The sequence below is a fragment of the Trichechus manatus genome, unplaced genomic scaffold, assembly GCF_000243295.1.
Source record: "Trichechus manatus latirostris isolate Lorelei unplaced genomic scaffold, TriManLat1.0 scaffold00184, whole genome shotgun sequence".
In the NCBI taxonomy this organism is placed as follows: domain Eukaryota; kingdom Metazoa; phylum Chordata; class Mammalia; order Sirenia; family Trichechidae; genus Trichechus; species Trichechus manatus.
The window spans coordinates 665846-682584 of NW_004444120.1; the positions used below are offsets into that span (position 1 = coordinate 665846).

The window sequence follows — 16739 nt, forward strand, 5'->3', positions numbered from 1 at the left end:
TCTTTGCTGCCAGTGTTTTATAGTGGCTGATTTTGTCAAATCTTCTGGTGTTTCAGCTACGGTGGTGGTAATTCGTAGTTGTAAACCTGTATCAATAACTTTTTTGAGAATGAAATAGTAATTAAAAGAAGGAGAAGAATCAATAAAGGCTTCCGCTCGGTTACTAATAATGTTGTAACTAATAATGTAGTAATTCAGTGTACAAAGATTTTACAAAACAATTCTGTTGTTGGTATTCATATAATCTAAGAAATATTACATTTAAGCAATTTATAACTATATCACGTTATTCTATGGTTAAAATTGATAATAAACTTACATGTATAACAGGTATTGATTATATAACTCTTTGATAGCTAAACAGAGAAATTGACAGTTTAAAACGTGAAGTGGGGGAAATGCTATGTTTCTTGATATATGTTTAGAAATATAATTTAAATCTTAAATTCAGGGTTTTCTTTAGTCTTTTTATAATTTTCTTTAAAAACATCACCATCTTGCAGAGATGTATCTCACTAATGCAGTTTTCAGGTTTGAATTTTGAATTATGGTTTAAAAAAATAGTGACACATTAAAAAGTGAGTTGATTTCGATGCAGTGAATCACAAGTTTGCAGCTTTGAAGGCCAGGAAAGGAAAATCCTGATTTAGTTGAGGTGTTCACTAAGTGCTGCAATGCTTGTATGTTTATTCCTGTTTATTTTTATGGTATTATTTATGAATATATTTCCATATGCATGTGTCTACAACTTCTACATTATTTGGACCATTATTGATTATACAAGCCTAATCCATTAATGTATCTCATGGAACTGTAAAGTTTAACATTAAAGTGAATGTCATTTTGAGGTAGTTTTTAAAGGTGTAATTCTAATTTTGCTAGTCGGTTATGTCACTGCTTTTGCCATTACATTCAGTGATATACAGGAATTACAATTGATGAGTAACATTAGTACAGAAAACATTACTAAGGATTCTGTGTGGTCTCCTACAAGAGGAAGTCCATGGGGGAAGAGAGGATGACACCGTGACTTACCGCATTGGGTGACACCAACCCTAGTGACGCCACTGGCGAAACATTAGGTGAATTCCATCCTGGGGCGAAATTCCTCTTCATCTGTGAACCTGTGAAATCCACAGTACAAGTTATCTGTTTCCAAAGTATAATGGTAGAAGAGACGCAAGGTAGACATTTCCATTACAAATGGGAGAAATTGAAGGGAAAGAAGGGATAACGGGCACCAAGCAAGTCCAAAACCCAGCAGAACAAATTACAGTAGCTCTCAAGACTTGCAAATAATCCTGTCTTCTCTAAGACCATCTGGGCAATGGCCCCGCCCTCCAACCTTTGGGTGTAGGCCACACCCTCTGGATTCTGGGTGGAGGCTCCTTGGCCCTGGGCTTCAGCTCCACCTTCCTGGCCCTCTGAGATGGCAACTCCGCTCCCTCAGCTTTTAGGAGGCCCCATTCTCCTAGTTTATCTGAGTTGTGACCCTACCCGTGCAGCCCCCGCAGACCCCTTTCTTTTGCCCCTTGGACATGGCAACCCCACTCCCAACAGCTTTCGGTGGTGGCCCCATCCCCCCGGCACAACTTAACAGCGGCCCCACACTCCAGAACCAAGTTGGTGAAGATCCAACTCTTTGAAACCTAGAAAGCCGTGGCCCCACCCGGGGATGGATTACCCAGTAAGCAAGATATGCACAGGCTTACTTGTGCTTACTTACTAATCTGTAGTGCATAATTTCACCTGTTTTTTCACGTGTCCTAGAAAACTCAAGTGAAATCATGCACTACAGATCAACAAGTAAGTACAAGTAAGCCAGTAAGTACCTTACTTAATGTAAGCCCATGCGTAGCTGGTTTACTGGTTAATCCACCCCCACCCTTTGAGATCCAGGAGACCATGGCCCCACCCTTTGAAACTGAAAGGCCCTGCGTCCTGTGCTCCTTCCAGCAGTTTACTGATCTCCAAGCTGCCCCAGGGATGGTCCTTTTCTTTTCTTGGAGGACAACAGACGTAGCTCCTTTGGCCTGTTTCCTGCCTGTAGAATTCCAAGAGGCAGACAGCATTCTTTCCTTTCGTTCTTCCTCTGTCCCCTTCAGTCTCAACTGATGAGTTTTCTGCTGTGGTAGTTGATCAGATCCATCAGTCACAGGTTTAATCTCTTTAGGAAAAGATTGTGTAGCCATGTCCTTAGTGAAAATTCTAGGAGACCTGTCTTTAGTTTGTACAACAGAATTTTCCAAATCTTTAAGTTCTGTTTTCATTTGCAGTTTATTTTTAAGTTCATCCCTTCTTTGTGTTTTACTATAAGCAGCAAGGAGAAACCACACAGCCCCTTTAAGATCTTGCTTAGAAATCTCATCAGCCAGATATCCAAGTTCATCACTTACAAGTTCTACCTTCTACCAAACATTTGATCATAATTCAGAAAAGTCCTTTGCCACTGTGTATAAAGCATCACCCTTCCTCCTTTGTCCAATCACATGTTCATTTTCTTTTAAAGCCTTACCAGAAGCACATTTAACATCCACATTTCTAGCAACACTCTGTTGCTGGCACCATATTATTCTCTAAGACGATAGAGACTTTCTCCATAGCTCTCCTCACTTCCTTCTGACCCCTCACCAGAATTGCCTTTGATGTCCATAATTCTACCAACTATCTCGTCAAGGAAATCTAGGCTTTTACTATTCAAAAAAAAACCAAACCCATTGCCATCAAGTCGATTCCGAATCATAGCGACTCTATGAGTTAGCTTTTACTATTAGGAACCTTAAAATTCTTCCAGCCTCTACCCATTACCCATTCTAAAACCACCTCCCCATTTTAGGTATCAGTTAGAGCAGCACCCCACTCTTCTGATACCAAATTCTGTTTTAGTTATCTAAGTGCTACTGTAACAGAAATACCACAGGTAGATGGCTTTAACAAACAGAAATTTATTTTCTCATAGTTTAGGAGGCTTGAAGTCTGAATTGAGAGTGCCAGCTCTAGGGGAAGTCTTTCTTTCTCTGTTGGCTCTGGAGGAAAATCCTTATCTCTTAGCTTCTGCTTCCTGATTCCTTGGAGATCTCCATGTGTCTTGGCATCTGTCTTACCCCATCTGTCCTCACTTGCTTGCTTGATAATCTCTTTTATATCTCAGAAGAGACTAACTCAAGACACACCCCACACTAGTCCTATCTCATTAAAGTAACAAAGACGACCTATTCCCAAATGAGATTAAAACCACAGGCATAGAGATTAGGATTTACAAAACATATTTTTGGGAGACACCATTCAATCCATAACAGAAGGTAATATTATTATCCTCACTTTATAGATGAGAAAACTTAGGCTCAGGGCAGAAGAGTAATATGCCACCAAATCATACAGCTACTAGATAGAAAAGTGAAGATTTAAACTTAGTCTGGTTAACTCCAGTGCCTGTGTTCATTCCATTACAGCATGGTTAGACAACCAGACAGTTGCCGTGAAGTTGATTCCAACTCATGGCATCCCAGTGTTTGTCAGAGTAGAACTGTGCTCCGTAGGGCTGATTTTTCAGAAGTAGATGGCCAAGCCTTTCTTCCAAGGTGCCTCTGAGTGGACTTGATCCTCCAACCTTATGATTAGCAACCAAGAACATTAACCATTTGCACCACCCAGGGACTCCACAACATGGATGCGCCCATCAAAATAACATTTTTATTAATGTTTTTTGTGCAAGCACCCTGAAAATGGGAAGAATGATTGAGAGTTGAGTAGAAGAGTTGTTGTGAAAATGGTGTGATGGCAGAGGTGTCTGACCTCCTGTAACTTCCAGTGGGAGAGAGAATCATTATCAGCATCAACAGCCCAAGGCTGATCTTTGAGGCAGAGGTCAGACATACCTCCTCTCTCTAACCTTCTTAGCAGTTCTGACACCAGCCATCCCTCCCACAGCACTCTCTACTTCTCTGCTGGGTTTGATAATTTGTTGCAATGGCTACACAGAACTCACAGACAATACTCAGAACATTGGGGTTTATTACGGAAGTAGCGGGTTACAATTCAGGATCAGAAGTGACTCAGGATACAGTTCTCCAATCCGGACAACCTCTGTCTCTGGCCTTTGGCCTTTTGGCCTCTTGGCCCCTCGGCCTAGCCTCTGCCCTGCTTAGGCAAATGTTACGTATCTCTTTAGCTCCACTAATAAGGGCCCAGGAGCACCCCACTCCACCAGTAAGCCTCAGCCCAAAGGCACTCAGCTCTCTCACTCTGTAGGTCAGCACACCCACTGTAGCTACCTCATTTGATGGACTTGGAAGCCCATTGTGCTGTCTTGCACCAGTCTCCTGGTTCTGCTGCTGCCGTTTCTCTGCCTCCATTTCTCACCGTCTTGCACCATCTCCAGCGTTATAGCTTTCTTTTTCTGTCTTCTGAGTCTAGGAGGTTCTCAGCATAGGGATCCTGGATCCAAAGGACGTGCTCCACTCCTAGCTCTTCTTCTTGGTAGTATCTTGTAAGATAAAAGAAGTGACTCAAGTAAGGGTGTGACTTGAATAAGAGTGGTAAGGGCGATGACTGGGGTAAGGGTGTTGACTAGTCACACCCTCTAGTAAGGCAGTAACTCAAGATTCATCCCACCCTAATCCTGGAATCCCACCCTAATCCATCATTAATATAATGGACAACTCACTCCCAAATGGGACCATAACAGCAGGCATAGAGGCTAGGATTTATAACACATCATAAAATGGAGGATAATTACATCAGATCACAAAATAGAGGATGACTGCATTGTTACATGACTGCCAAACCACTGAAAATCATGGCCCGGCCAAGTTGGCAAATAACCTTAACCATCACAGATTCCATGTACCTTATTTGCATTAGTAGCAAGTTGTCCAATCCCCTTGGTGGGCCACAATCACGTTATTTGCATAACCCTACCCAATCATTGTGTGGAAGTCACAAAGACTATGACTAGAAGGGCCATGTTAAGTAATTCACCGCATTGCAGTTGTAGTGGAAAAGTTGTGGAGCTGTGCTAAGGCAATTTTCAAGTCGTCTGACTGGGGTACAGTGTGGCAGGCTCCAGTACTCCTACTTACAATTTTTCCACTTCACAGTACTTGGAACAGCCAAAAAAAAAAAACGTTGAAGATAACTTTTGAGAACCCCAAAGTATGTCCTCAGTTCATTATAGTAAAAACACATACTAAATTGGATTGGATTAGCCCATATAGCTCATTGACTTCCTCAGGATAAATGGACTTGGCATGATGCAAATTTCCAGCCTGTGAGAAAAGTGGGTTCTGAGTCACACACTTGCTTCTGAGAACAGAAACAGGCTCTCACTCCCTTTTGGGAATCAGTCCCTCAGAGCAGGTCACGCTGTGAAAGCCAGCTCCTCGTTCTGGCTGCCAGGCAGGCACCAGGGTTGTTGAGTTTAGTTGCGGTCAAGGCAGTTCCGACTCACGGCGGCCCTCTGTGCGCTCCGTGGGCAGTTCCGATTCACCGCGGCCCTCTGTGTGCTCCGTAGGGTTTTCAAGGCTGTGACCTTCCTGAAGCAGAAGAACCACCAACCTGTCAGCTAGTAGTCAAGCACTTAACCATTTCGCCACCCAGGCACTGGCCCTGCGTAGATGAGGTTTTTTGCTGTTCAAACTACATCATATTACTGGTTGTTGTAAAAACCATTCTGATTCTCTAGTCTTGCTCAAATGGTGTTGATGACTGAAATGTCAAGGAAGCCATTGGCTGGTGTTTGACATCTTTGTTATGCATGGTGATTGTGTAATACCTGACAGAGATAGGGAGCTTAATGGTTAAGTGTGTGCGCTCTGGATCCAGACCACCTGGGTTCAAATCCCAGCCCCATCAATTTACCAGCAATGTGACTTTAGGTGAGTTACTTGACTTCCTTGAGTCTCAGTTTCCATCTGTCAAAGAAGGAAAATAACAGTACCTATCACATAGGGGGAGTCCTGGTGGCGCAGTGGTTAAGAGCTCGGCTGCGAACTAAAAGGTCAGCAGTTTGAATCCACCAACTGCTCACTGGAAACCCCATGAGGCAGTTCTGCTCTGTCCTGTAGGGTCACTATGAGTCAGAATCAGCTCGACAGCAATCGGTTTGTTTGTTTTTCTTTCTTCTTTTTTTTTTTTTTAATCACATAGGGGGAGCCCTGGTGACTCATTTAATTAATTACTCAGCTGCTAACCAAAAGGTTGGCAGTTCAAACCCACCAGCCGTTCCACAGGAGGACGATGTGGCAGCCTGCCTCCTTAAAGATCACAGCCTTGGAAACCCTGTGGGGCAGTTCTAGCCTGTCCTGTAGTGTCCCTATGAGTAAGAATCAACTCCACGGCAGTAGGTTTGGTGTTTTGTTTTTTTGGTTTATTACATAGGGTTGATGTAAGAAGGGAGTGAGTTAATATGGGAAATGCCCTTAGAACAGTATCTATCACATAGCAAGCACTCAGTAAATGTTATTCATTATCATTTTTTGATATCAATTACCGTTATTTTGTTGGGTTTTTTTTTTTTTTTCTCCTCCAGTTTTCTTACCCATTCACATTATTGTAACTGCATGCACTTGTGCAAACCCCAGGTTTCTGTGTCCTGTACATCAGAAGGGCCTGTTGCCTCCCCTCACCATTATCCTAGAACTCCTTTGTGGCTTTACCAGGCACCATCTGTAGCAGTATTTCTATGGGAAAATACATTTAAAATGTCAAACTTAATTACTTTCAGAACACAACCTGTTGTTAACATGAGAACTGCTTTTATTTTATGTTACCTCACAGAACCTGGCACATGGTAGCCCTTCCACAAATGTTTCTTGAATGAATGACCCCTTGGGAACCTTCCTATTAATCTGTTGGCTTCTCTCACATTTAAGAACTGTAAGATTAACCTTTTTATGCCCCTTTCAAGTCCGTAATTCTAGAATCTGGCAGGAGGTGATGAGAGGTCCCGCTGGAGGAGGGACAGGCCTACATTTTGCCTCCTGTTTGCCCTGGTAAAGGAGCCCCCAGGGCACCAATTAATACTTTTCTCCCTTATCAGGCCTCCTTCCACTCTTCCGAAGGTCCTCCTTTCCTCACCAAGACCTCCTTGTCTCACTTTGCCTCCTATAGTTCAGGGTCTAGGGCAGCATTTCCCTTTGCCCTCTGCCCCTTGTCCCTGAGGCAGCACTTGATGTATGTAGTGGGGAAGTGTGGGGTCACTGCTCTGTCCAGAGCCTCTTCTCCTTTCATCTAGGCAGTCAGTCTGCTGTAGAGAGGACCCACTGAGCCTCCCTGCCTCCTCCAGCTTCTCCAGTGCCCTGGGGGCTGCTTTTAGCCTTAAGGCTTCCTCATGCTCCTAAACTAGAAGTTTTAAGGGCAAGAGATCCCTAATAGGCATGAGTAATGCCCCCAGGATAGACTGGGATTCCTCAGAAGGCTTCCTCTTACCCCTAGGAAGTGCCTTTTGATCTGTTTTAGATATGGGGACTGGAGAAGTTCATTTTCAAGTCCAGCGAAGGAAATCCTCTGTGATTATCTTATGTTCCCTGAGTGTCACAACTGGTTAATTACTGGACTGCTAGCCTAAAAGATGGCAGTTCAAAACCACAAGTGGCGCCTTGGAAGAAAGGCCTGGCGATCTCCTTCCATGAAAGGTTACAACCAAGGAAACCGTATGGAGCAGTTCTAGTCTATAACACATGGGGTTGTCGTGAGTCAGGATCCACTCTCGGGTTATGGTTATATTGTTCTTTCCCCAGTCCAGGACTTCTCTGACTTATCTTTATGCTACACTTATCCCAGTTCCTATAAATGATTCACACATTTTACCAGCACTACCACCCCCAGGTCTAATTGGCTCATTTGAACTCTGATCCCTTGATTTCTTAATTCACTTCTCTTGGACTTGTTTGAAAAGGAGGAAAAAGTGGCCATCCTCCCAGGCCAATGGGAAGGAGAGTCTCTGTGCTGTCTGGAAGAGTAGGAAACCTCCTCTGCATGATGTGGATTTGCATATGCTCTCTGTAGGGAGGTAGTCCTGCCCATGGTGATGAAGGTTAAACGTCAGAGTTCTGCGTTACCTACTTTGTTTCTTTCAGCCCCTTTCACCAAATGCTTATAAAATTCTAGGAACTTACTTAAGACTTATTGTTTATGACTTTAAGTGTGTGAATCACAGGCTCTAGACTAGGGCTGTTTTCCTCTCAGGCGCTACAAAGGAACCCCATGACTTTGGCGAATGTTGAGATGAATAGAATGAATGGGTGAGCAAAGGGTCAGTGGGAAGCCACCGAACCGAGCAGAAGGTGAACCTGTTGGAAAGGGAGTGTGTGTATATGAATCCTATTTTGAGTTCCACCTGGAGACCTAGAGCCTTTAACTTTTATATAACTCTTTATATTGTTCATGCTTCCTGCTAATCTTTTATAAAATTGGCCTGGGAAGTACTCCCTTCCAGAAGAATGTGGAACACAGTGGACTGAGGCTGATGAGTGGAATACCTGGTGGGCCTGTTGATTGGCATCTCCTGACTGACTTACCATCATCCGTGGCCTTGGGGGAAGCATGAGGATGGGAATGTGATCTTGGTGTATGAGATGGAAACTTGATCTTAGCCTTTGCTCTACCCTGGACATTTCCTAGCCAAAAACCATGACTTTTTCCAAAAGCATTTTTTTTTTTTAGGTTTACTAATTATTCCTTATTTATAACCTGATTAAATCGAGTCAATTTTTGATGAATTTTAAGTAGAGAAACTTTTCTAATAAGTAAAAGGAAAGAGGATGAGAAAAAAAAAATCAGACCTTTTTTGTCATCGTTATGCGTACAGCCCTGATTGATTTGGGCCCTTTGGTCCTGAGAAGAAGGGACTATTTGTGTCTATAAGAGGTCCTCAGAGAAAAAGGTTTCGGATCAGAAAACCCTTTCAGCCAGAATGGCGGCTCCCTACGGCTCCTTGGTCTTTCCTTCCCTGCCTTCCGTGCCCACAGTGACTGATTCTGTTTGGCTTTCCCTCCCTCTTGCGCGTTTCCCGCCCATCTCAAGACCTTCAAAACAAGGGCAACGTGGATAATTTTCCAGTTTCAGCTGGGCAGCTCACCAAGAACAAACCCAGACATCAAGGCCAGACCAAAAAAATCTTCTTGTTTTAGACAGAAGACTCCTACATCTGGGGGATTTAATGCACCCACTGTCCGCTCAGTGCATTTCCTGTGTCCGGAGCTTCTCTGCCTGCCGGCTCTGGTCTCCCGAGTTTCCATACCCTGCTGCCAACTTGTAATAACAGAGGCAGCAGGCAGCAGGCAGCAGGGTGGGAACGTCACAGCCCACTCCGTACGTGGGCGCCGGCTTTGCAAACTGAAACAAAGCTTAGAAGGTCTCATTGCAGGTCTTTCAGCCTTGGCAGTGGTTGTGCCCAGACCCCCAGGAGCCTGGAATTAAATACCGTCAATCCAGTTCTCTACCGTTAATGCTATCAGCTCCATCAGGTACTCCCTCTTTGAGTGGTGTCTGCAGAGAAGTAAATAAATCAAGCTCCTCCAAGTCCAGTTCCTGTCCGGATCCTCAGTCAAAAGTACAATCTGAGTTGGATTATCCAGAGCGCTGTCTCTCCCTTCTTCATTGTTCCCAAAGATCTAGGCAGGAACAGAGAGTGAAATCTCTCCAGGACATTACATCAGTTCCTCTTTTACCCTTGGCATGAAAGTTCTTCCTCTTATAGTCCTCCCAGACTTCCTAGAGCTTGCCCTGGGTGCACACCCACACATTGAGCCTTGAAGCTCAGGACTTCAAAGAAGGCCTGCAGGTAACCAGATTACTGACCAACGCCTGTGTCCGTTTTGAAATTTGTAAGACGGGAAATGGATTCAGGAAGTAGGATTTTTCAATACGTGGTCTTCATCATCTTCAAGTATTTTTTGTATGTATAGAGAGACAGTCTGTAAATGACATTTAAAAGAAAATATATCAAAGTTCAGTATTCAGCTGTCTTATGTAGTGGTTTGCAGTGATCTTGTTTCACAGTCTTGTGGCAAATAACAAATGAACCATAGACAAGAGATAAATCTGTTTTTATGTGCAGCAGAATTGAGGTCCATATGAGCTCTGAGTCGTTGATCATATTGATAATCTCAGCTGAACAACTGCATTCATCCAATGAATAACCTGTAAGCATTTATTTGCATTTTAGTTGAAGTGAAGAAGTTAGTGCTTGTCATCCCAAGCTGTATCCTTGCAAATTGATCAAACACTTTAAAAAAAAAAAAAAAAAAAGACTATCCAACACAGTGGTTAAAGCGATGGGCTGCTAACCGAAAGGTTGGCAGTTCAAAACTACCAGCAGCTCCGCGGGAGAAAGATGTGGCAGTCTGCTTCCGTAGAGGTTTACAGCCTTGGAAACTCTGTGGGGTCACAATGAGTCATAATCGACTCAGTGGCAGTGGTTTTGGTTTGGTATATAAAAGTAAAGAGAATTCTGCGCTGAAACATCATGTATCCTTCACCAGCTTTTGATGGTCAACGCACAGCTATTCTTGTTTCCTCTGTGCTCCCACCTCGTCTCTCCTTCCCCATCCCAGATTATGTTAAAGCAATTCCCAGATACATCATTTCACCTGTAAATATATTAGTATATATTCAGTATGTCTGAACAGATGAGTATTCTTTGTGAAATTAGAATCACAGAACCATCATATCACCTAAAAAACTAATAGTCCTCAATATCAACAAATACTTGATTAGTATTCACATTTTTCCAATTATCTCATAAATGCGTTTTATAGTTTCTTTGAATCAGGGTTTGTTGAATCAAACATTGGTCTATACGATGTCATTGATTGATATGTTTCTCAAATCTCTTTCAACTTCCAGGTCCCCTCCATATCCACACCCCCACCCCCGCCACACACACACCATTCTCTACTCTCTCCCTCCCGCCACCTTCTCTCCTGCAGGTTAGTTTTTCAAGAATCCGGGTTGGTTTTCCTGTAGAGTTTCTGACAGTTTGAATTTTATAGATTGCATCTCCGTGTTATCATTTAACATGTTTCTCTGACCCCTGTCTTCCCTACAAATGAGTAGCTAGATCTAAAGACTTGATCAGATTCACGTTCTGTTTTGGCAAGAAGGCTTTGTAGGTAGGTAGGCGTCCTTCATGAGGAGACACATGATTCCCGGTCATCTCTTCCTGATGTTAACAGGCACCGATGCTCATTACTTTGATAATACAGCCACATCAGCTGTCTTGGGTTTAGTATTTGCGTGATATGCCTGTTTTTACCCTTTTATTTTCAACTTGTATCTTTAAAGTGCATTTCTCATGGACAGCATATAGTTGGGTCTTGGGCATAGAATTCTGGGTTTACTTTTTTTTTCCTTTCAAAACTTTAAGACTTTATTTCTTTGTATTATGACCTTCAGGGGGTTTTGTTTGTTTTTCTTCTTTTTAAGAAGTTAGCCGTCATTTATGTCATTGTCCCTGTATGTATGTAACATTTATTTTTCTGGTTGCTTTCAAGAGTTTTCATTTTATCTTTGGTTTTCAAAGCAGTTTGACTGTGATATGTCTGGAGGTAGTTTTCAGCTTGAGGTTTGTTGAGATTCTTGGGTCCTCAAGGGCTTTTAAAAATTATTTTGTATTCATTTTTTTGTTTTATTTTGTTTAGTTTTGTTTTTACTAAATTTGGGGACTACCTGGCCTTTCTTACTTTTACTTCCCCCACCCCCCATTCTCTCTCTGCTCTCCTTCTTGGACTTCAGTTATCTGTATATTAGACCACTGTGGATCTGTTCCTTTTTTAATTTATTATATATTTTTAAATTTCTATTGATCTGCCTTCAAATTTACTAACCCTTTTTTCTGCCATCTCTAATCTGCTACTAAGTCCGTCCAGTGAATCTTTCATTTTGGATATTGTACTTTCAGTTCTAAAATTTTCATTTTGTTCTTTATTAGAGTTTCCATTTCTCCTCTGAGATTCCCCATCTGTTATGACTCATTACAACCATCAGTTCCTTTAAGTTCTTAAACTTATTTATACTATCTCCTTTAAAGCCCTTGTCTGTTCATTTTAACATCTAGGTTATCTTAGGGTCGGTCTGTTTTTGTTTACTACCTTTCCTTTTGATTATGGGTCACATTTTTCTGTGTCTGCACATCTAGAAAAATTTTGACTAACGGACATTATAGGTAATATATTATTGAGGCTCTGAATTGTGTTCTATTCCTGTGAAGTGTTGACTTTTTTTTTTTTTTTTTTTAACACAATAATGTAACATTTATTCTTAGGATTAACGTTTGTATCCTTCACTAAAATATAAGCTTCATGAGGGCAGGACCCATATCTTTTGCTCCCCGTTGTATTCTTTTTAAAAATGCTTTATTGTGTTTTAGGTGAAAGTTTACACAGAAAATTAGGTTCCTATTTAACAATTTTTATACATATTGCTCCTGACATGGGTTATAATTTTCACATTCTGTCCGCATTCTCATTATTTCCAGTCTGTTTGTTCTGTTTCCACTGATCTAGCTTCCCTTCCCCTCCTTTTCTTCTCATCTTTGCCTTTCGGTAAATGTTGACTGTTTGGTCTCATATACTTGATTGTTTAAGGGACACATTATTCATGGGTGATATTGTTTATTTTATAAGTCAACCTATTATTTGTCTGAAAGGTGACCTCCAGAAATAGCTTCAGTTCGAAGTCCAAAGGGCATCTTAGGGTGATAGTCTCGGGGGCTCCTCTAGTCTCTATCAGTCCCGTAGGTCTGGCCTTTTTTAGGAATTTGAATTTTGTTCCAAGTTTTTCTCCCATTCTATCCAAGACCTTCTATTGTGTTCCTGGTCAGAACAGTCAATAGTGGTAGCCAGGCACCATCTAGTTCTTCTGGTTGAAGTGTTGACTTTTGTTCTAGCAGGCAGTTAAGTTACTAGCTAGTTACTTCGGATTTTTGGAGGCTTGTTTTGTACACTGTCTGTGTTAGGACAAATCTGCTTTAGTTTTTGCCTTTAATGCTCAGGCAAATCCGTTAGTCCTCAAGCATAGCCTTTACTCCTAAGGTGTGGCCATTCTGGGGTAATGGAAAGTCTGAGGTGTCTACAAGGCCCTTCTAATTTGATTGGACTCACACTCTGAACCCTGTCTCTACTGCAGTGGTCAGTAACTGAGGTTTCTTCTCAGTCTCTCACCCATACAGCTGTTGCTTTTCACTGGGTTCCTGAGAGTCTTCCCTGCAAGTGTGTTGTTCAGGGATCAGATGAGGATTTGAGGGAACTTTATATGCAGATTTGGTGGCTACTCCCTCAAGACTGCCTCCTTTATGGGATTTGCCTCCTCAGTTCCCTGCCATTCTGGCAACTCCATATTCTAGCCTCTGATATCTCCAACAACTTTCTGTTAATTTTCTAGTTGCCCCACACTGCATGGACTGGGGAGAAAAGCTGTATCAGTATGGATTTTACTCCATACAGTTCCCTTCTTTCAAGAGTTAAATCCCCTTCCATTTTTGTCTGCTTTTGGTCACTCTCAAGTACCTACAGATACTTTTTTTTCATGTATTTTCTCCAGACTCTATAGTTACTATCTTTGGAAGAGTTAGTCCAATACAAGCCATTCTGCCATCACTGAAACTAGGAAATCCGCCCTTTCTTCAATAAACGGTAGCCTATCATATCATAAAACACTTTATCTTGCTTTTCTTATCTAGCAATAGAGCCTAGAGACCAGTCCTTAGTAGAATACTGATATGTGCCTTATTCTGTTTTACAGCTGCGTAGTACTCCATTGTTTAGATATACTACGATTTATGAAACCAGTACCCTATTGATAACGACTCTACTGACTAAGCACTTTAGAGTTCATGGCAACAGGTTATACAGGAGTCACAAAACAAGCCCTTTGCTTTCAAGCAGATGATTTTTTCATGATCATGAATAATATTTCTTTTGTTCACTGTCTCATTTAATAGGTAATATCTAGTGGAGCTTTAAAAAACAAAAAAGTGTCCATTTTCCTGTTAACCCTGTGTAAAACTTTAAGAAACCGCCACTAGGGACTCTGTTTACTGACCCTATCAGATTGCCAGGTCCCATTTTAACATTGTTCATGTAGATATAGTCTTAATGGACAAAGGTGATGTCTTTGACTTGCTTTACGTAGAGAACCATGGTTAATGAGTCTTTGACCAGTACAGGATAGCAAGCATGCTCATTCTTTTGATGAAGACAGCTGTGGGAACAGATGTGTGGGACCCTAGAGAAAATTCCATGGTCATGGGCAGATTTCTATCCTTAGCAGGGACTCCTGGTATATGTGCTGGTCCTTTCCTCAACCCAGCCCCAGAGCTACTTCTATTGCTCAGCTGTGTTCACTTCTAATGCTGTCCCTGCTCAGGTGTCACCAGCTGGAAAGTTCAAGTAGGAGGGATGGGGGCGTTGCTAGGGCTGTCCATCCATCCTCCTCCTTACCTACCCTTACCTGTCTCTTCGCATTTGGCAGGTCTGGAAGTGCAGGAATAATGTGCTACTAAATGTTCTTTCAAGTACAACAAGATTGTCATTCTGTAGACTAGGGCTGCTGTTCACGCTTAGAGCAGCTTTTGACATGGCTTTGGTCCCTGATTTCTACAGAGCTAAGTGGCAGCATAGTGTAATGGGCACATAGACTCTGAAATCTGACTGGAGTCTGCGTTCTACGCCCCTGACTTGGCCGTGTGACCTTGAGTAAGTTACTTCTTTGTGCTTCGTTTTGCCACCTGTAAAATAGGAGTCAGAGTAGCATCCCTTGCTTAGATGTCTTCTGAGTTTTAAACAGTGTAATCCAGTGCCTAGGATATAGTAATTACTTCATCATCATCATCATCATTACTGTTATCATCAATAGCAACAACGACCTTTGGAGGTAGAGAATATGAAAACCTGGCTGTGAAAAATAGAAGTCAGTAACACTGAAAGCCGCGTACAAGAATCAAGTGAGAAAAAGATAAACAATGCAAGTCTGGCTTCATTGTCTTCATAAGCCACTGGTGGGTGATTAATGGCATGTGGGTGGACATTCTTAGCTTGTGTTGTGGTAGGAAAAGAATTTCAAGAATGGGCACTTGAGCTTTTTTTTAAGCAGTGAAGAAGACACTCCTCATCCTGGGAAGAAAGCTGCTACCCTGTGTTCGCACATACTCCATTGTTTGCTACATTTAGAACCACAGTGAAGTCCCTTTCCTGACAATTCATAGGGGTCTGTGATTATCTTTCCCTCTCCTCCACAGATAATTGTGTCCAGCGGACCCCAAGGCCATCTGTGGAGAATGTGCACCACAACCCACCCACCATTGAACTGTTGCACCGGTCCAGGTCCCCCATCACGACAAATCACCGACCTTCTCCTGACCCCGAGCAGCGACCCATCCGGTCCCCCCTGGACAACATGATCCGCCGCCTGTCCCCAGCCGAGCGGGCCCAGGGACCGAGGCTCCATCAGGAGAACAACCACCAGGAGTCATATCCCCTGTCCGTGTCTCCCATGGAGAATAATCACTGCCCACCATCCTCAGAGTCACACCAGAAGCCATCCAGCCCCCGGCAGGAGAGCACACGAGTGATCCAGCTGATGCCCAGTCCCATCATGCACCCCCTGATCCTGAACCCCCGACACTCCATGGATTTCAAACAGTCCAGGCTCTCTGAGGATGGGCTGCATAGGGAGGGGAAACCCATCAACCTGTCTCACCGGGAAGACCTGGCCTACATGAACCACATCATGGTCTCTGTCTCCCCACCTGAGGAGCACGCCATGCCCATTGGGAGAATAGCAGGTGAGTGCACGCCCCTCACTGCCCCCTCAGCACCAGGGGAGACCTGACAAGGCCCCAACTGGCTCCATGGTGGTGTTGTTACCTGCCGTTGAATCAGCCCCAACTCATGGCGCCCCCGTGTGTTATAGAGTAGAACTGCACTCCATAGGGTTTTCTTGACTGTGATCTTTACGAAAGCAGATTGCCAGGTCTTTCTTCCGTAGAGCCACTGGGTGGGTTTGAACCACCAACGTTTAGGTTAGCAGCTGATTGCAAACCACTTGTGCCACTCAGGCTCCTGGCGCTCTCTCTATAGAGCCTTGTCGCTAGCCTCACAACCTTCCCAGTTAGGGGCCCTCACAGGCTCTGTGAGGGCAAGTGGAGGCTTCTGCCAGGATGAGGCGAAATCCCTAATGAGATAGTTAATGAGCCACTCAGATGGAGTAGTTAATGAGCCTCAGAGAATGTTAAAAAAACAAATGTCCTACATTCAGCTGACAAGGAGAGTCACATCAGAATCATGGCTAAGCGAAAACATTTAAAATAAAAGGTTTATGAGGATGTTAATGGCCCTGTCCTGAAGCTCCCAGCAGCTAATTAATGACCAGACACAGCATAAAGAATCTTTGTCTCAGATTCAGGCCTGTAATCCCATCCTTCGGGCAGTAACTCAGTGGAGCCTTCACCTTGGAAGGAGGTCGGAGGAGAAAACAGGATGGTGGTGTTCAAGGCAGGTATCGCTGGGTCATCTGGACAGAGGAAACCACTCCCAGACTCTTCCTTTTATGCTAAGAAGCCCCAGTTTGCTTACCTAAAGGAAGAAATGAATCTATGCGTTGTATATTTGCCAGTCTGCCCATAATTTGCATGGAACCATCCCTCCAGAAAGCTTAATCCTCCTACTACTTGGCAAGGTTAGCTAGCGTCTCTCCATTCAGGAAATATTTGTTGAGCACCTACTGTGTACAGATCAGTG

The 16739-nt window shown here is 43.1% G+C and overlaps 1 protein-coding gene across 1 annotated transcript in view; it reads left to right on the forward strand.

The window, feature by feature from the left end:
• ETV6 (ETS variant transcription factor 6) overlaps positions 1-16739 on the forward strand; it is a 287371-nt gene that overhangs the window by 245174 nt on the left and 25458 nt on the right. Inside the window, exon 5 of the mRNA XM_004387317.3 lies at positions 15239-15784. Within this exon, the coding sequence (XP_004387374.1) occupies positions 15239-15784 (546 nt within the window). The remainder of the gene's footprint in view (positions 1-15238; positions 15785-16739) is intronic.